The following is a 17,527-nucleotide window of genomic DNA, read 5'->3' as shown; positions in this document are numbered from 1 at the left end:
GGCAGCTTACAACATAAAACTCATCAAGCAATAAAAACAATAAAACATGGAGTGGCACAACAGATAATAATAAAAACCCATGCCTCATGTCAGTCAGGAATAGGTACCCAAAGAAACTCTAGGGCACTGGGAGAGGGGCCATGACCTGGGAGGCCAAAATGGTTCACTGTCCACTGCTTCAGCCAAAAGCTCATCCAAAAGCTGTTGGCTGAGTTTTGGTCATGCTAAATGTAGTTTAATGAAGGCTATAAAAGTGAGGTAAGAGCCCCGTGGCACAGAGTGGTAAAGCTGCAGAACTTCAGTTGGAGCCCTCTGCTCACAACCTGAGTTCAATCCCAGCAGACGCTGGTTCAGGTAGCCAGCTCGAGGTTGACTCAGCCTTCCATCCTTCTGAGGTTGGTAAAATGAGTACCCAGCTGGCTGGGGGGAAAGTGTAGATGACTGGGGAAGGCAATGGCAAAGTCTGCCACCCCGTAAAAAGTCTGCCGTGAAAACATTGTAAAAGCAATGTCACCCCAGAGTCGGAAACGACTGGTGCTTGCAGAGGGGACTACCTTTACCTTTATAAAAGTGAGAATAGATTTTTTTACACTTAGGTTTATTTATCATATGTATATACTTAAGAACTAGCAGCACAGGAAAAAGAAAGATGTCCCAATCCATTAATATACCTCTAGTAGCAGGGCAGCACATTGCAACTTGGGGAACTTGCAACTGGCCTCTGTTATCTGTCACAGTAACTTTTAAATCAGTGCCAGAACCTCCCTATAATGAAGTTGTGAAGGGTTTCAGAGCGAAACCTCTCACGGTGCCAGTCAAATGTCAGATGGGATGGAAACAGAGAGAAGGAAATGTTTGTACCTACCCCCTGTCCCCTCATTTTCACCTGACAAATAGGTGATCATTTCTGTGAGGGAGTTATGCCAAAAGCTTTTCAAGTTATTGATCTCTTCTTAGGCCACAGGAGGAGAAAGAGGGGATCTTCGAGTGGAGCGGAAATCCCAGCTTCCCTTTGCTCATGCCTCTTAACTAATAGTGGCTGTGCCCAAATAAATGGGTTTCTGCTGCCCTCCCCCAAGCTCTGTATGAGTATACGAGAGCAGTGACAAGCAGAAATTATTTTACTGTATTTCATATCATCAAAAAGTCAGAACTTGTACAGTTACCGAAACCAGAAATTTATCTCAGATGGTTTAAATAGCCAATACAATCTATGTTCTTGAAATGCTCTAAGCACTGAGTAATGAAAGCTAATAATAGAAAAGAATAATGAAAAGATACAATGCAATTGAACGTGCAACACATAGGAAAGCCTACCTGTCCCTAAATAATTTGGTCCAGGATGGACAGACTCTTTGAGCCCCTTCTTGTCCCCTTTCTTCTCAGATTTAACTTTGGCTTGTACCCATAGTGAAACTCACATGTTCTTAATTACAATAATAAATGCTGAATACTGTTTTCCTTCTGGTCTCTTAGAACCTCCCAAGTTTGTAAAGAAACTAGAATCTGCAAGAATGGTGAAACAGGGTGACTCATGCCAACTGGAATGTAAGATCAGTGGATCCCCAGAAATCAAAATTGTATGGTACAAGAATGACCATGAAATCAGTGTTAGTGACAAACACTACATGACATTCAGCGATTCCACAGCCATGCTTACGATCGTGAATGCCAGCATTGAAGACAGCGGAGATTACATTTGTGAAGCCCTCAATTCTGCAGGCACTGCAAGCTGCAGTACTGTAGTCACAGTAAAAGGTTAGAGCTAATGTTTTCACAGCGTCTGTTGCTTCCCTCTACCTTGTTTCTTCTCTACTGTTGCATGACTAGATGAGGAGGGGGTATGGCTCGGAAGCAGAGCATCTGCCTGGCTTGCAGAAGGTCCCAGGTTTAATCCCCTGCATCTCCACTTAAAGGACCTGGCAGTAGATGATGTGACAGACCTCTGCCTGAGACCCTGGAGAGCCACTACCAGTGTTCCCTCTAAGCTGAGTTAGTGTGAGCTAGTTCAGTTTTTTTAGCCTCCGGCTCACACATTTTTTTTTCAGCTCAGGAAGGATGCCCCCAGAGCAAACTAATTTATGCAGTAGCCAAATTGTTTGCTCACAACTTTAATGCCAGTAGCTCCCAAAGTTGAATTTTTGCTCACAAGACTCCGCAACTTAGAGGGAGCATTGGCCACTACCTGCCTGAGAAGCAGGACTTTTTTTGTAGCAGGAACTCCTTTGAATATTAGGCTACACCCCTCTGATGTAGCCAAATCTTCCAAGAGCTTACAGTGCTCTTCTTACAGGGCCTACTGTAAGCTCTTGGAGGACTTGCTACATCAGGGGGGTATAGCCTCATATGCAAAGGAGTTCCCACTACAAAAAAAGCCCTGCTGAGAAGACAGCACTGACTTTGATGGATCATTGGTCTGATTCAGTAGAAAGCAGCTTCATATGTTTACGTGTAATTTAAACAATTGTTTGGAGATGAGTAGTAAAGACTATATGTAGTAAAGTATAAGAGATAGCAAAATTGGCTGAAATGCTGACGGGTAGGACCGGAGCACGCTATTGCTAACATATTGTAAAATGATCTTGAAGTATGTCAGCGTAGAAGGAACACCCTTATAGGACTAAGTTCAGGTCTCATTTTAGCCTTTGCTGGCCCTGAGGCAACAGAACTGTACAGCAACATTAATGGTTGAAGCCCATTTCCTGTCATCCAGTTTGCGATGGTCTAAGGCTTAAAGACACCCTACACCTCAGTCAGGACATACTTCTTGAACATCTAACTAATATCTAGGAGATCAGTGACAAGAGATGGCAGGTGGATAGATAAAGAAGTGGGTGATAATGAAAGACATGAGTTTGGAGGAGTAGGAGGACCAGCTTTCTCTGTGGGGGCCAGCTAGAGGGACCATTAGCTGCTTGTCCGTTAGCTCCTAGCAACGCTCTATAGATAGAAAAGACATTGGATACAAATAGGGCGGGGGGGGGAAGCACAGCTTATTTTTAGTTCTAGGTGCTCATAAAGATAGAAAGGAAGTCAGTAAGAGTATACTCTTGGATAAAGACAGTACAGAGACACAGAGTATAGAAAAAGGAGTAGTTGAAGAATTTTGAGTCCAGTAGCAACTTAAAGACCAACTGGATCTCCAGTTTTTTGTGAGTCAAAGCTTCCTTCATGAAATATCTGGAAATCTTATTGGTTTTAAAATTTCTACTGGACTTGAAACATGCTGTTCTGCTTCAGACAAAAATGGCTACCTATCTGAAGTTATCTCAATGGAGAATTATACACTCTGTAACAACAAGACACATATTGAAGCCTATATGAAGGCACATACCCAACTCCTTTTGTGCAGTCAGGGCTTTTTTTTTGTAGCTGGAACTCCTTTGCATGTTAGGTCACACATGCTCTGATGTACTCAATCCTCCAAGAGCTTACAGGGCTCTTAGTACAGGGCCTACTGTAAGCTCCAGGAGGACTGGCTACATCAGGGGTGTGTGGCCTAATATGCAAAGGAGTTCCTGCTACAAAAAAAAGCCCTGTGTGCAGAATTCTAAAATAATTTGTGGAGAGCTGTCAGAGTTTGTCAGGGGGAGGGCTTTACCACAGTGGACGCAGGACTGGCATCATCTTATGTGGTCAGCACTTTTGAAAGCTGAAGAACTTGCTTGGGAGCTTAAAGAGGGATTTACAAGTCTTGACTTCTGGTGTCAGTTTCTGAATGCCCTGCCCCTCCTGTGAGTTAATAAACTATTCCCAGGAGTCCAATTACACAAGCTCATTTTCATGTTCTTCTTTTATAGAACCCCCTGTTTTTAGCAAGAGACCTAGCCCTGTGGACACACTTAAGGGCTCTGATGTCATCCTTCAGTGTGAAATTGCAGGCACGCCACCATTTGAAGTGGCGTGGTTCAAGGATAGGAAGCAAGTCAGAAGCAGTAAGAAGTACAAAGTTACAACAAAGAATTTCAATGCCAGTGTTCACATTCTTAACCTTGAAGCTGCAGACACTGGGGACTACCAGTGCAAAGTTACAAACGAGGTGGGAAGCGACACTTGCGTATGCGCAGTGAAGTTCAAAGGTTAGTTTTTTTTTCCACAAACAAGATTCTTCTATGACATTCTTGCCTTTTACTTGACATTTTGTTTTCTCACTTGACCTCCATTCATTTTTTTCTCATACCAGAACCGCCTCGGTTTGTTAAGAAGCTAAGTGACTCCTCCACCTATGCAGGGGAACCCACCACACTGCGGGCCGTAGTAGAAGGTTCCCAGCCTATCTCTGTCATGTGGCTTAAGGACAAGGGTGAAATAATCCGAGAAAGTGAAAACATCCAGATTTCATTTTCGGACAACATTGCAACTCTTCAGATTGCAAATGCCGAAACCATCAATACTGGGAAGTACATCTGCCAGATTAAGAACGATGCTGGAATGCGAGAATGTGCAGGACATTTGCAAGTTCTAGGTTGGTACTGGCATCCATCCCCTTCTATAAGAATGAAGTCTTATCTGCCTTTGCTATCTCAACAGTACTGCTTCTTAGACTCGGTTTTGCAACTCACTATGGTGTATTATTTCCCTCTTTCCAGAACCCGCTGTGATTTTAGAGAAGCCAGAACCAATGGTTGTTACAGCTGGCAACGCTTTCACTTTGGAGTGCACTGTGGGTGGGACGCCAGAGTTAATTACCAAGTGGTATAAGGATGGAAGAGAACTCACCAGCAGTCGCAAACATCTGATTATCTTTTCCAACAAAGTGGCAACTCTTAAAGTTCTTTCTGCAGACATGGGGGACCGGGGGCTGTATACTTTCGAAGTGCACAATGAAGTCGGGAAAAGCAGCTGCACTTGCTCAGTCGACATTTCAGGTTAGCCAGGGCTCTTCCTTCTGACTCACCATTTTTCTTTCCTTTGACTGTATCAACTTAACAGGCATCGGTCTCTTGTTAAAACACATGTTGTTGCTTTTCCTTATACACAGACCAAGTTGTACCTCCTTCTTTCATAAAACGGTTAAAAGAAACCTACGGTGTGCTGGGCTCTTCAGTTGTTTTGGAGTGCAAAATTGCTGGATCCCTCCCTATCTCAGTCACTTGGTTTTATGGTGGAAATGAAATTACCAGTGGGGAAAAATATGAGACTATCTTTTCAGAGAATGTCTGTGCTTTGAAGGTGAATGCTCTGGATTCCTCTGATACAGGGCCTTACACCTGTACTGCTGCAAATGTTGCTGGCTCTGATGAGTGCAGCGCCTTCTTGACTGTGCAAGGTCAGTAGATTATCACTAAGACATGCTTCTTCTATGTGCGAATCCTGCTTTTTCAGAGATTTGTTTTACGAATATTTCGCCTACCTTGCGCAATGACTATCATTTTGCTTTGTCTGTCTAAATATAGAGCCTCCATCATTTGCCAAGTCGCCTGATCCACTGGAGGTTTTACCTGGGATGAGTGTAACATTCAGGGCTCAGATCAGAGGAACACCTCCATTTAAAATTAATTGGTTTAAGGGAAGTAGAGAACTGGTGCCAGGGAAAACATGCAACATTGTGGTGGCAGACTCAACAGCAGAGCTGGAATTGTTTGAAGTAGGACCTCTTCAGACTGGAGATTACACATGTCTGGCCACTAACGATGCCGGCAGTGCTTCATGCACCACCCATCTTTTTGTCAAAGGTTTGTCTCAAATGCTACCCTGTATTCTCATTGTGACATGTACCCATGTTCATATGTGCGTGGGTATCTATGCACATGCATTCAGACATGGTACAGTTTTTGGTCTGACCTTTTCTTTCATCTAACTTTACCTCAGAACCAGCTGTCTTTATGAAGAAACTGAGCGATTTCAGTGTAGAGCAAGGCAAATCCATTGTCCTGGAAAGTACGTTCAGCGGGACACCTCCGCTTTCAGTCACGTGGAAGAAGAATGGCTTAAACATCACGCCATCTTCAAAATTCAATATCACAACAACAGAAAAATCAGGCATACTGGAAATTCCTAATAGTAACAGAGAAGATGAAGGAGAATACACTTGTGAAATTGCAAACGATGCCGGGGAGGATACATGCCGTGGCTTGGTATCTGTCTTAGGTACGTTACTCTCTTAAATTGGATGTCTGTTCATATATTACTTGTCATCATACGGTATGCTTATTTTGATTGGTTATTGATGGTGGTCATTTGCACTTCAGAACCGCCTCATTTTGTTAAACACTTGGAGCGAGTGGAAGTGATTATTGGAGAGCCTGCCACTTTACAATGCCAAGTTGCTGGAACCCCAGAAATTAGAGTGTCATGGTACAAAGGAGATACAAAGCTAAGATCTACTCCAGCTTATAAAATGCACTTCAAGAACAATGTGGCATCACTCACCTTCAGCCAGGTGGACAACGCAGACATTGGTGAATACGTCTGCAAAGCAGAAAACAGCGTTGGGTTTGCTTCTTCAGCAGCAGTCCTCACTGTCAAAGGTGATGGTTTCTTTTCAGATAATGGAGCCTTGTAATTTCATAATTACAAGTATAAACCATGTGCATGAAGTACATTGTCCATTCACATTGCCCTTTCATAGAGGATTTTTATTATGCTCAAGAACCGCCTGTTTTCCTTGGTCCCTATATGTACCCTCAGTCATGCGTGCAGACTCTGTATGAAGACTTATGAGGAATAGAAATATCAGTAAGAAACCTCCAGTGCTACTGTCCAGCCCTCCTTCTCCATGCTTTGGAAGTTACTCATGATCTGAACATGAGTAACTTGCGTTGGTCGGGGGAGGGGGCTAGAACGTTATGCAAGGCATGCTTGGACCTCCCATTTCTTCTATGCTTATGCATGCGCCCATGCGCATGGGAAAGAGGGAGGAAAATCCCATGTCAAGCGAGGCTCTTCCACATGCGGGCACTGCCCCTGCAGTCCAAATGCAAGACACCCTCAAATGTCCTGTATCCATCTTGTATAAATTATTACAAGCTCCAATTACATTTTTTTGCAGACCGTAAACTTCCACCCTCATTTACGAGAAAGTTGAAAGATCTTCAGGAGACTGTCGGTTCTCCCGTGACTTTTGATTGCCGAGTAACTGGCTCCGAACCTATTGAAGTGTCTTGGTATAAGGACGGGGTGTTGCTGAGTGGAGATGAGAACATTCAGATAACCTTCTTAAATAACGTAGCGACTCTCCAGATCTTGCAGACCAACGAGGGTCACAGTGGCCAGTACACTTGCTCTGCTCACAACGCTATCGGAAAAGCTTCTTCAGCTGCCAAGCTCCAACTCACAGGTTTGTACTAAATTTAACCTCTATGTGCATTGCTTTGGTTTCATCCAAAAGGACAGATGGGGGTGTCTGTGAGAACATTTGAGACAGGAACTTTTTGAAGGGCTTGCATCGACGAGAGTTGCATTTAGTTTCAAGTGGGTAGCTGGGTTGGTCTGCAGTGGAAGAGCAAGATTTGAGTCCAGTAGCACTTTAAAGACCAACAAGATTTTCAAGGCGTAAGCTTACGAGAGTCAAAGCTCCCTTCATCATGTACCGTTGTACATTTTTCTTTTAAGAACACCTGAAGCCTCCATTCTTTGATCTGAAGCCTTCACCTCTTGATGTTGCTCTTGGGGAAAGTGGTTCTTTCAAGTGCCATGTCATGGGATCAGTGCCAATGAAAATCACTTGGGCAAAAGATAACCGAGAGATTCGCCCTGGCGGCAATTACAAGATCACGTTGGTGGAAAACACTGCCACACTTTCCATTCTTAAAGTGGGTAAAGGCGATGCTGGACTGTACACCTGCTATGCAAGCAACAATGCTGGGAAGGATTCGTGTGCTGCGCAGCTGAGCTTCAAAGGTAATTTACAAAATTGCTCTTTTAGTTTGTTCTTTAGGTCCTTCTTTTATAATGCAATAAAATGGGGGGCGGGAATCTTTTGACATTTGAAGTGGAAACAGAGAATAGCATCCCTGAACAGCATTAATAGCTAATTTTAAAAATCTTTTTGGGATTTTTATATGAAGTTATTTTGATGTGAAAATGAATACCGTGGCATACTTCAGATTTGCTGCTTGCAAGATTGTTTAAACTTAGTAACATGTAGAAATAACTTAGGCCTTAAACTATTTGAATACGGAATGCCCCTTTTTAATATGTGATATTTGAGTGGGGTATATTTTTAGGTAGCTTTCTCTCATAGATATCTGATTGTGCAGTCCTATGCAGAGTTATTTCCTTCTATGTGCATTGAAGTCAATGGGCTTAGAATGGTGTAACACTGCTTTGGGTTGCACTGTAAACTGTAGAAATTTGAACTCCAAAATAAGAAAGGAACTGGATTAAAGTGATAAGGAAAAAGTATTGTAACTGAATTATAAACTTCCCTATTTTTTTACCAGATGATACAAGCATGTTTTGAGAAAAGATTTACAGTGCAATCCTAAGAAGTAGGGAGTAAGTCCCATTGAATAAAATGGGATTTACTTCTGAGAAGACCTGCTTAGGAGTGCTGTCTTTAATTATTTGAAAGACTGTCACTTAGAGGAGAGCAGGCAGCTGTTCCTCTTGGCAGCAAAAGATAGAACTCGCAATAATGGGTTTGAATTACAGGCAGAAAGATATCAGCTGGATATTAAGGGGGGGGAGGAAATTTACAGTAAGAGTAGTTCAGTAGTGGAATTAGCTGCCTAGAGAGGTGGTGATTTCCCCCTTACTGTCAGTCTTCAGTCAGCAGCTGGACAAACACTTGTCAGGGATGTTTTAGGCTGATCTTGCACTGAGGAATATTTTGGGCTAGAGGGCCTGCATGGCCCCTTCCAACTCTATGATTCTGTTAGGGTTGCCAATCCCCAGGTGGGGGCAGGGGATCCCCCGGTTTGGAGGCCCTCCCCCTGCTTCAGGGTCGTCAGAAAGCGGGGGGAGGTGAGGGAAATGTCTGTTGGGAGCTCTATTATTCCCTATGGAGATTTATTCCCATAGAAAATCATGGTGAATTGATCCATGGGTATCTGGGGCTCTGGGGGGGCTGTTCTTTGGGTTAGAGGCACCAAATTTTTAGTATAGCATCTAGTGCCTCTCCCCAAAATACCCCCCAAGTTTCAAAAACATTGGACCAGGAGGTCCAATTCTATGAGCCCCAAAAGATGGTGCCCCTATCCTTCATTATTTCCTATGGAAGGAAGGCATTGAAAAGCTGTGCCGTCCCTTTAAATGTGATGGCCAGAACTCCCTTTGGAGTTCAATTATGCTTGTCACAGCCTTGATCTTGGCTCCGCCCCAATGTCTCCTGGTTCCACCCCCAAAGTCTCCTGGCTCCACCCCAAAGTCCCCAGATATTTCTTGAATTGGACTTGGCAACCCTAGATTCTGTATTTTAGGAGTTCAGTTTGTCGTCCTATGGTGCCATTGCCAGAAACACAACAATCTTGCTAGGAAAAAAACACACTGGCAATTCTAAACACGGGATTTGAATCAATCAGTATAAAGCCCCTCCCCGAAAGGAAGGAAGGAAGGCAGCTTGCACAACAAAGACAGAGAGAAAGGAGCTGGGTGTTTCCTTCACTTTGCTTTCTGTGGCAAGCATAGGCTCATATTCTCTGTTTCCTTTCCAAGTTTTAAGTTGTTTAGTTGTAGGTCTGGGAGGGGAAGCAGAACAGTTGGCATTAGTGGTTGTACACAAACAGTAAAGTGCCCATGACTTCCTGCCTGCCACTGGGTGTTCTAGGAGCAGGGGAGGAGCATTAGAACAGAAGGGGGCAAATATTACCACACCAGAGGACATGATTTGGAACTTCTACTTGCTTTTTCCTTGGCTTCTAAGGGAACCTGGGTGGAGGAAAGACATTGGGGGTGGGGAATGGAGCGTGGGGGTAGAGGAGGGATGCAGAACATAATGAGTGATCACTCTAGATGGTTTGCAGATTTTTAAAATTTATTTTATTTAGTAAATTTATATTCTGCCCTTTTCCATGAAGGGCTCAGGGCAGATTACAAACACAATAAAACAGTTAAAACCCAACAATAAAATAATAAAAACAATCAAACAGTCTATCAGAATAAAATACAACATAGACGGTGCGGGCACTTTAAATATGCATGTCATAGTTGTTGGCCCAAAAACTAATAGTCATGATGGTAAATCAATAGGTCAGTGTGGAAGAGGCCAATAGATGGGGTAGCAATGAAGTGAGGATGCCTGCTTGCCTCAGTCAAAAGCCTGGTGGAATAGCTCCTTCTTACAGGCCCTGTGGAATGATAGTAAATCCGGTAGGGCCTGAATCTCTATAGGGAACTGATTCCACCAGGTCGGGGTCAGGGTTGAAAAGGCCCAGACCCTGGTCGAAGCAAGCCGAATGTCCTTTGGGCCAAAGGTGGCCAAAAGTTGTTGGTTGGCCAGTCATAGTAATGAATGTAATTATATGGCTATATTATTCAAACTTGTGTAACACATGTAATAGAAACAATGTATAAAGAATAAGTTGGTTAAACCCAATAAATAAATAAATAAATAAATCCTGATAAAGGGTTTTACACAGTTTTTGTTCTTGTTTTGGGGTTAAAAAAACCCTTTGTAGTATCTTGTTATTTTTGACTGACAAGAAATACACAAGTAGCTAGAACAATTAGGGTTGCCAGTCTCCAAGAGGTGGCTGCAGATCTCTTAGAATTACAGTTGGTCTCCAGGTTACAGAGATCAGGGTCCTTGTTTGCTTCAGAATGTGGACTCAAATGACATTATATCCCATTGAGACTCCTCCCCTTCCCCAAACTCCACCTTTCCTAGGCTCCACCCTCAAAATCTCTAGGAATTTCCCAGCCCAGAGCTGGCAACCCTAACAACAATACACACATGCACACACATGCACGCCCGCACAATATATATGCTTACACCAGTGTGCTGTTGAGCCAGGTATGGTTTCAGTCAAACAGCACTTTAAAGACTAACAAGTTTATTTCAGCATGTCAAAGTTCTTCAGATGTACTTGAGTATTCCATGGATTTATCTTGTGAAGAATGTGGTAGATCTCTGATCCTGATAGAATACAAATTTCTTTCCCAGCCTACATGTGATAGTTATACAAACACCTCAAATTCTTGAGATCTTGAATACTAACATAAATATTGATCTTTATCTCATGAATGCTTCTCTTGGGTTTTCCCCCCCACTAGAACCACCAAGGTTTATTAAGAAGTTAGATTCCTCCAGAGTTATAAAAGAACATGACTCAACTAGATATGACTGCAAGATTGGTGGTTCTCCTGAAATTAATGTTGTGTGGTACAAAGGCGACACACAAATTCACCCCAGCAACAAATACAGTATGTCCTTCGTTGACTCTGTGGCAGTCATTGAAATGAACAATCTGAGCGTTGAAGACAGTGGAGACTATACATGTGAGGCCCAGAATTCAGCGGGTAGTGCCAACAGCAGTACTTCATTGAAAGTGAAAGGTCAGAATCTGTTCTTTTTTAAAACACCTCCACCCTGACTTTGGGGGGCTTGCTCTCTTTCATGAAATGGGCCAATTACTTTTTTCCATTAAAGGACAACCATGCATCAGGCTGCTTTGTTTGCACTGAGAACTTCTTACGTGTATTTGTTCTCTATTTCTATTGTATAACATGAACAATGGGTGTATTCTTTCTTTTCTAACATCACCCCTTTACATATAACGAGAATTCAAACCTCCTCTTTTATAGCTCCTCCTGTTTTCCGCAAGAAGCCCCACCCAGTGGAAACTCTGCGAGGCTTTGATGTTCACCTTGAATGTGAGCTCCAAGGCACCCCTCCTTTCCAAATTTCATGGTATAAAGACAAAAGAGAGATTAGGAGTAGCAAGAAGTACAAGATTTTGTCTGAGAATTACCTTGCTAGCATTCACATTCTCAACGTTGATGCTGCCGACATTGGTGAATATCACTGTAAAGCAGTCAATGATGTGGGAAGTGATACCTGCGTTTGCTCTGTGTTACTGAAAGGTTTGTAAAAAAGAAGTCTTTCCATAACCAGTCTTCCTCAATAGTTCTAAATTTCACTTTCCTTCTCTTATGCGTTCCGTCTGTATCTTCCATTTTCTTTCATTAGCACCCCCCAAATTTGTGAAAAAACTTAATGATGTCAGTGCTGTGGTTGGGGAGCCGGCAGAACTACAAGCTACAGTAGAAGGTTCTGAGCCAATTTCTGTTCTATGGCTAAAGGACAAAGGCGAAATCATCAGAGAAAGTGAAAACCTTTGGATGGCATATGCAGACAAAGTTGCAATTCTTCAAATTTCAAATGTAGAGCCCACCAATACTGGGAAATATACCTGCCAGATTAAAAATGATGCTGGAAGCCAAGAATGTTTTGCTACCTTATCAGTTCTAGGTTGGTAAAAAAAGACATGACATGTCACAGAATAATATTTCTCTTATTAAATTATCTTGATTTGGCAATGTGACCGCAATTTTGCATCTTATTCCAGAGCCAGCAGCTATCATAGAGAAGCCAGGACCAATGAAAGTCACAGCTGGAGATTCTTGTACTTTAGAGTGCACAGTAGCCGGGACACCAGAGCTCACTGCTCGGTGGTTCAAGAACGGAAATGAGCTTTCTTCTGACAATAAATACAAAATCACTTTCTTCAACAAAGTATCTGGCCTTAAGATTCTAAACGCAGGAGTAGAGGACAGTGGAGAGTATACATTTGAGGTGAAAAACAACGTTGGCCAAAGCAGTTGCACTGCTTCTGTACAGGTTTCAGGTTAGTTGGTTAATATGATGAAGAGGGGATATCAATTCAAAATTTCTTCTATGTCTTTATAGCCCTGTGTTTGGTAAATTCCAAAATCTTGTTTGGTAAGTTACAAAGAATCAATAGGTTGTGTCATCATGGAAAATTTCCTGGAATATTTACGTGCCAGAAGAGGAATATGTGATGATTACATATGAATTTTTCTGCATAGGTTTTCACCCAAGTAATGCACTATCTTTGGTTTCCCTCTTGTAACACTTGCACGATGAAGAACATCTTTGTAAAGGAGTAGAGAATGCATTCCTCTTTTCAAAGCCTTGAAGACTCAATAGAGGTTCTTCTGCCAAGTCATATCCTGACCAAAAAAAAAAGGATACTGTTATTACCATTATAAAGTCTGACTCAGGAAAGTGATCATGTCATAATTTTTATCTTTATGTTATGCTCCTCAGATCGCATTATACCTCCTTCATTTACAAAAACACTGAAAGAAACACATGGTCTTGTGGGTTCATCTACTGTGCTAGAGTGCAAAGTCATCGGATCACCTCCTATCTCTGTTTCCTGGTTCCATGATGGACAAGAGATCACTAGTGGTGAAAAGTATCAGGCAACCCTTACAGATAACACATGTTCTTTGAGAGTGAATGCCCTTCAAGAGTCAGATGTAGGAAATTATTCTTGCACTGCCACTAATGTCGTTGGATCTGATGAATGTGATGCTTATTTAATAGTGCGAGGTAAATTTTGAAAATGACTTGCTGGTTTAAAAAAAAATCAAACTCTTGATATTCTTTTTTTTCTTTTGTAAAACCAGCCATCTTAATACAGAAATGTATACTCATCCTCTTCTCATCTGTGCCTAGAACCTCCATCTTTTGTGAAGAAGCCTGAACCTTTGCAAGTTTTATCTGGGGCCAACATAACATTGACCAGTATTATTAAAGGAACACCTCCATTTGATGTAAAATGGTTTAGGGGTAGTGTTGAACTAGTCCCAGGACACAGATGTAACATCTCCCTGGAAGAATCTGTTGCTGAACTGGAACTGTTTGATGTCCACCCAGTCCAAAGTGGAGACTATACCTGCGTTGTTAGCAATGAAGCTGGCAAAATTTCTTGTACAACTCATGTCTTTGTCAAAGGTTTGTTTCTCTCTCTCTCTCTCTCTCTCTCTCTCTCTCTCTCTCTCTCTGGAGGGCCTGTTTGGTGTAGTGGTTAAGTGCATGGACTCTTATCTGGGAGAACCAGGTTTGATTCCCCACTCCTCCACTTGCAGCTGCTGGAATGGCCTTGGGTCAGCCATAGCTCTTGTAGGAGTTGTCCTTGAAAGGGCAGCTGCTGTAAGAGCTCTCTCAGCCCCACCTACCTCACAGAGTGTCTGTTGTGAGGAGGGGGAGGTAAAGGAGACTGTGACCGCTCTGAGATTCAGCATATACAGTGGGATATTAATCCAATATCTTCTTCTTCTTCTTCTCTTTTTGGTATTTTTAATCCAAGGTAAGAAATCACCCATGTACTTTAGAAAACTTTTGTTAATTTTTTTTTACTCTTATATTATCTTTGATAGAACCAGCCAAATTTGTGAAGAAGTTGAATGACTTGAATGTTGAGAAAGGAAAGCAGTTAATCCTGGAATGCACATATACAGGCACAGCTCCCATTAGAGTTTCTTGGAAGAAAAATGGTGTCAATGTATCTCAATCAGAAAAATATAATATTACCACCACAGAAACATCTGCCATACTGGAGATCTCTCATAGCAAAACTGATGACGTTGGACTTTATTCTTGCTATATAGAAAATGATTCAGGACAAGACAATTCTCAGGCTACAGTCTCAGTATTAGGTTTGTAGCCTACCGAAAATTATTTTAAAGAGAAATCTCAATAACTGTTGTCTGGTTTAGAGGGACAGATTACTTGATTTTGTAACTAAGTCTGTTTGTTTATTCTTCAGAACCACCCTATTTTGTGAAAAATCTGGAGCCTATCCAGGTGACATTTGGCGATTCTGCATCCTTACAGTGCCAGATTGCAGGGACACAGGAAATCACTGTCTCGTGGTACAAAGGAGACACAAAACTAAGAGCAACCCCTACCACTAAAATGCATTTTAAAAACCAAGTTGCCACTCTGGTGTTCAACCAGGTGGATAGTAACGATGGTGGGGAGTATATTTGCAAAGCAGAAAATAGTGTTGGAGAAGCATCATCTTCAGCACTACTAAGTGTTCAAGGTGAATATGATTTTTTTTTTCAAAATGTGTTGTGCTGAAACCTGGTCTTATTTGGGAAACATCACATCTTTTAAGTTGCTCTTTAATAGAACTGCTTAATAGAAAATGTCCATAGCATTAATACAAGCAAGCCAACTGAGATACTGTAATGAAATGCTGCGTAGTTCACCTTTGACATTTAGCTGACCAAAGTGGTTCTCCATCAAGGCAATTTGTACTGCTGGGCTTCAGCCATCCCTTCCCATCTTGAATGGTCAAGCAGTTAGCTATCAAAAACAAAACATTTTCTACGTTGCCCTCTGTTTATCTGACAGGAATTGCTGGAAAACATTTCTGAAGACAATGACCACAACACAGTTAAAGTTGTAACAAGTTTGTCATGACTAGCTTAAATTCAGTGGGACTTCGTCATGGCTGACTGCCATTGGATTAGGGACATGCTTTACGTATCTTCACAGTTTTATCTCTGTCGGGACTCAGGAGTCTTATGCGATAGATTTTTAATGCAACCTGAAGAAAAACTAGAGTACAAGAGTCTTATGAAAATTAGTCTACAGCCGAATCATTCAAAAAACCCTTTCATTGTACATTTGCTTCCTTGCAGAGCGTAAGCTTCCTCCTTCGTTCTCCCGAAAATTAAGAGATATTCATGAAACAGTTGGTTTACCAGTAACCTTTGACTGTGGCATTACTGGCTCTGAGCCTATTGAAGTAACTTGGTCTAAAAATGGTGCACAAATAAGAGATGGCTATAATGTGCAAACATCATTCTTAAATAATGTTGCAACACTACAGATCTCCCAAACTGACATGAGTCTTGCTGGACAATACACCTGCACAGCTTCCAATGCAATTGGAACTGCTTCTTCCAGTGCCAGACTAATCCTTACAGGTTAGTCAGACATTAAGCATACATTTTTTCCCAATGTTATCAACTGATATTTAATGGAATATTGCTGCTTTACATCCCAATTCTATACCCACCACATGAGCATCCTTTGATTTAGGCTTGGTCCTCATGTGTTCATGTGATTTTATTTGTTAAAAGTCTTATATATTATAACTCATATGCTGTAAAATTACCTATTGCCTCTACTTTTCCCAAACTTTAGAAGGGAAGACTCCTCCATTCTTTGACATCCCAATTGCTCCTGTTGACGCAGTCACTGGTGACAGCGCTGACTTTGAGTGCCACGTTTCTGGAACACGCCCAATTAAGGTCACATGGTCAAAAGATAACCAAGCACTGCAAACTGGAGGAAACATCCAGATCAGTTTTGTGGAAAATATAGCCCATTTGACGATTCTGAAAGTTGGCAAAGGAGACTCTGGAAAATATTCATGTAATGCTAGTAATGAAGTTGGAAAAGAGTCCTGCACAGCTCAACTTAATATTAAAGGTACTGGATGTTTCATATGCAGGATAAGAACTGGATTTTGTGATTTGTAGTCACATTATCATGAAGAAGCAGGAATTCAGCCTGTTGGGATTTGTTGGAAATACATTTTCAGATTCACAGCAAGCTTTCTGGATCTGAGCTACAATTATAACACATTACACTGGAAAATATTAACCCATTATCTATGGGTTTTTTAACTATACACTAGAGAAATCTAATATAATATGAACAAATATGAGAAATTTAGGACACAAGCAAGCAATTCTTGAAAAAGTAACAAAAGCATACGTATTCTTGCAAATTCCTCCTCTGAACTTTTACAGTGTTTATCTCTTTCTTCGTTTATTAAAACTCCCTTAATTTATTATTTAAAATATGGCATTGTAAAAATAGAACACTAGAAGTATAAATGAGTTGTAAATTTTCCTCTGCCCTGATTAGCACTGTATGTTATGTTGGGGAAAACCAAGAGAGGCTACAACCTACAATCTTTGGTTATTTCTTGGGAAATTGTAAAAATTCTCTTCCAATCTTGAGATTTTTCTTCCTTTCTAAAACAGAACGACAGACTCCACCTTCTTTCACCAAAAAACTATCTGAAGTGGTAGAAGAAACAGAAGGGAACACATTTAAACTTGAGGGGCGTGTTTCTGGTTCTCAGCCTCTGACCATTGCGTGGTTCCGGAATAACCAAGAGATCTATGAAAGCCCTAATTGTGAAATTTCATTCAAAAACAATGTACTTCTTCTTCATGTTAAGAGTGCAGGACAAAATGATGCAGGTTTATATACCTGCAAGGTGTCCAATGAAGCTGGGAGTGCGCTGTGTACTTCTTCTGTTGTTATCAAAGGTTAGTTCATTTCACAGTTGCCTGCTTCATGGCGTCATCTTTTTCATTTTATAAGTCATCAGCACTGTCCATTCACATCTAATCAAGTTCTGTACTTCCATATGCAAAGAAAAGCTCATTTGTTTTAATTAAAATTCCATTTTTTGTGATTAAATTTGTTTTTATGCTATTGGTACTGCCAGTTGGAGTCAGTTTGCAGAGCTGCTGATAGAAAATTATACTAATAATATAACAGAAAACTATATCTGAGGTCTTCATTATGTGGGGGTTTTGTTATTAAAATGATCTACTCTTAACTAACATCTTTCATAATGCAAGT

At 41.4% G+C, this 17,527-nt stretch overlaps 1 protein-coding gene across 1 annotated transcript in view; it reads left to right on the top strand.

Moving 5' to 3' along the window:
* The window catches only part of TTN (titin), a 356,828-nt gene that overhangs the window by 123,151 nt on the left and 216,150 nt on the right, over window positions 1-17,527 (top strand). Inside the window, exons 75-95 of the mRNA XM_060257371.1 lie at window positions 1,477-1,758; window positions 3,801-4,079; window positions 4,184-4,465; window positions 4,590-4,868; window positions 4,982-5,269; window positions 5,397-5,675; window positions 5,812-6,090; window positions 6,192-6,470; window positions 6,992-7,279; window positions 7,555-7,842; window positions 11,155-11,436; window positions 11,686-11,964; window positions 12,071-12,352; window positions 12,450-12,728; window positions 13,172-13,459; window positions 13,586-13,864; window positions 14,290-14,568; window positions 14,679-14,957; window positions 15,562-15,849; window positions 16,070-16,357; window positions 16,918-17,208. Coding sequence (XP_060113354.1) covers window positions 1,477-1,758; window positions 3,801-4,079; window positions 4,184-4,465; window positions 4,590-4,868; window positions 4,982-5,269; window positions 5,397-5,675; window positions 5,812-6,090; window positions 6,192-6,470; window positions 6,992-7,279; window positions 7,555-7,842; window positions 11,155-11,436; window positions 11,686-11,964; window positions 12,071-12,352; window positions 12,450-12,728; window positions 13,172-13,459; window positions 13,586-13,864; window positions 14,290-14,568; window positions 14,679-14,957; window positions 15,562-15,849; window positions 16,070-16,357; window positions 16,918-17,208 — 5,937 coding nt within the window. The remainder of the gene's footprint in view (window positions 1-1,476; window positions 1,759-3,800; window positions 4,080-4,183; window positions 4,466-4,589; window positions 4,869-4,981; window positions 5,270-5,396; window positions 5,676-5,811; window positions 6,091-6,191; window positions 6,471-6,991; window positions 7,280-7,554; window positions 7,843-11,154; window positions 11,437-11,685; window positions 11,965-12,070; window positions 12,353-12,449; window positions 12,729-13,171; window positions 13,460-13,585; window positions 13,865-14,289; window positions 14,569-14,678; window positions 14,958-15,561; window positions 15,850-16,069; window positions 16,358-16,917; window positions 17,209-17,527) is intronic.

The sequence above is a fragment of the Heteronotia binoei genome, chromosome 16, assembly GCF_032191835.1.
Source record: "Heteronotia binoei isolate CCM8104 ecotype False Entrance Well chromosome 16, APGP_CSIRO_Hbin_v1, whole genome shotgun sequence".
NCBI classification, from domain to species: Eukaryota; Metazoa; Chordata; class Lepidosauria; order Squamata; family Gekkonidae; genus Heteronotia; species Heteronotia binoei.
This window is presented reverse-complemented; position numbering and strand designations above follow the sequence as displayed.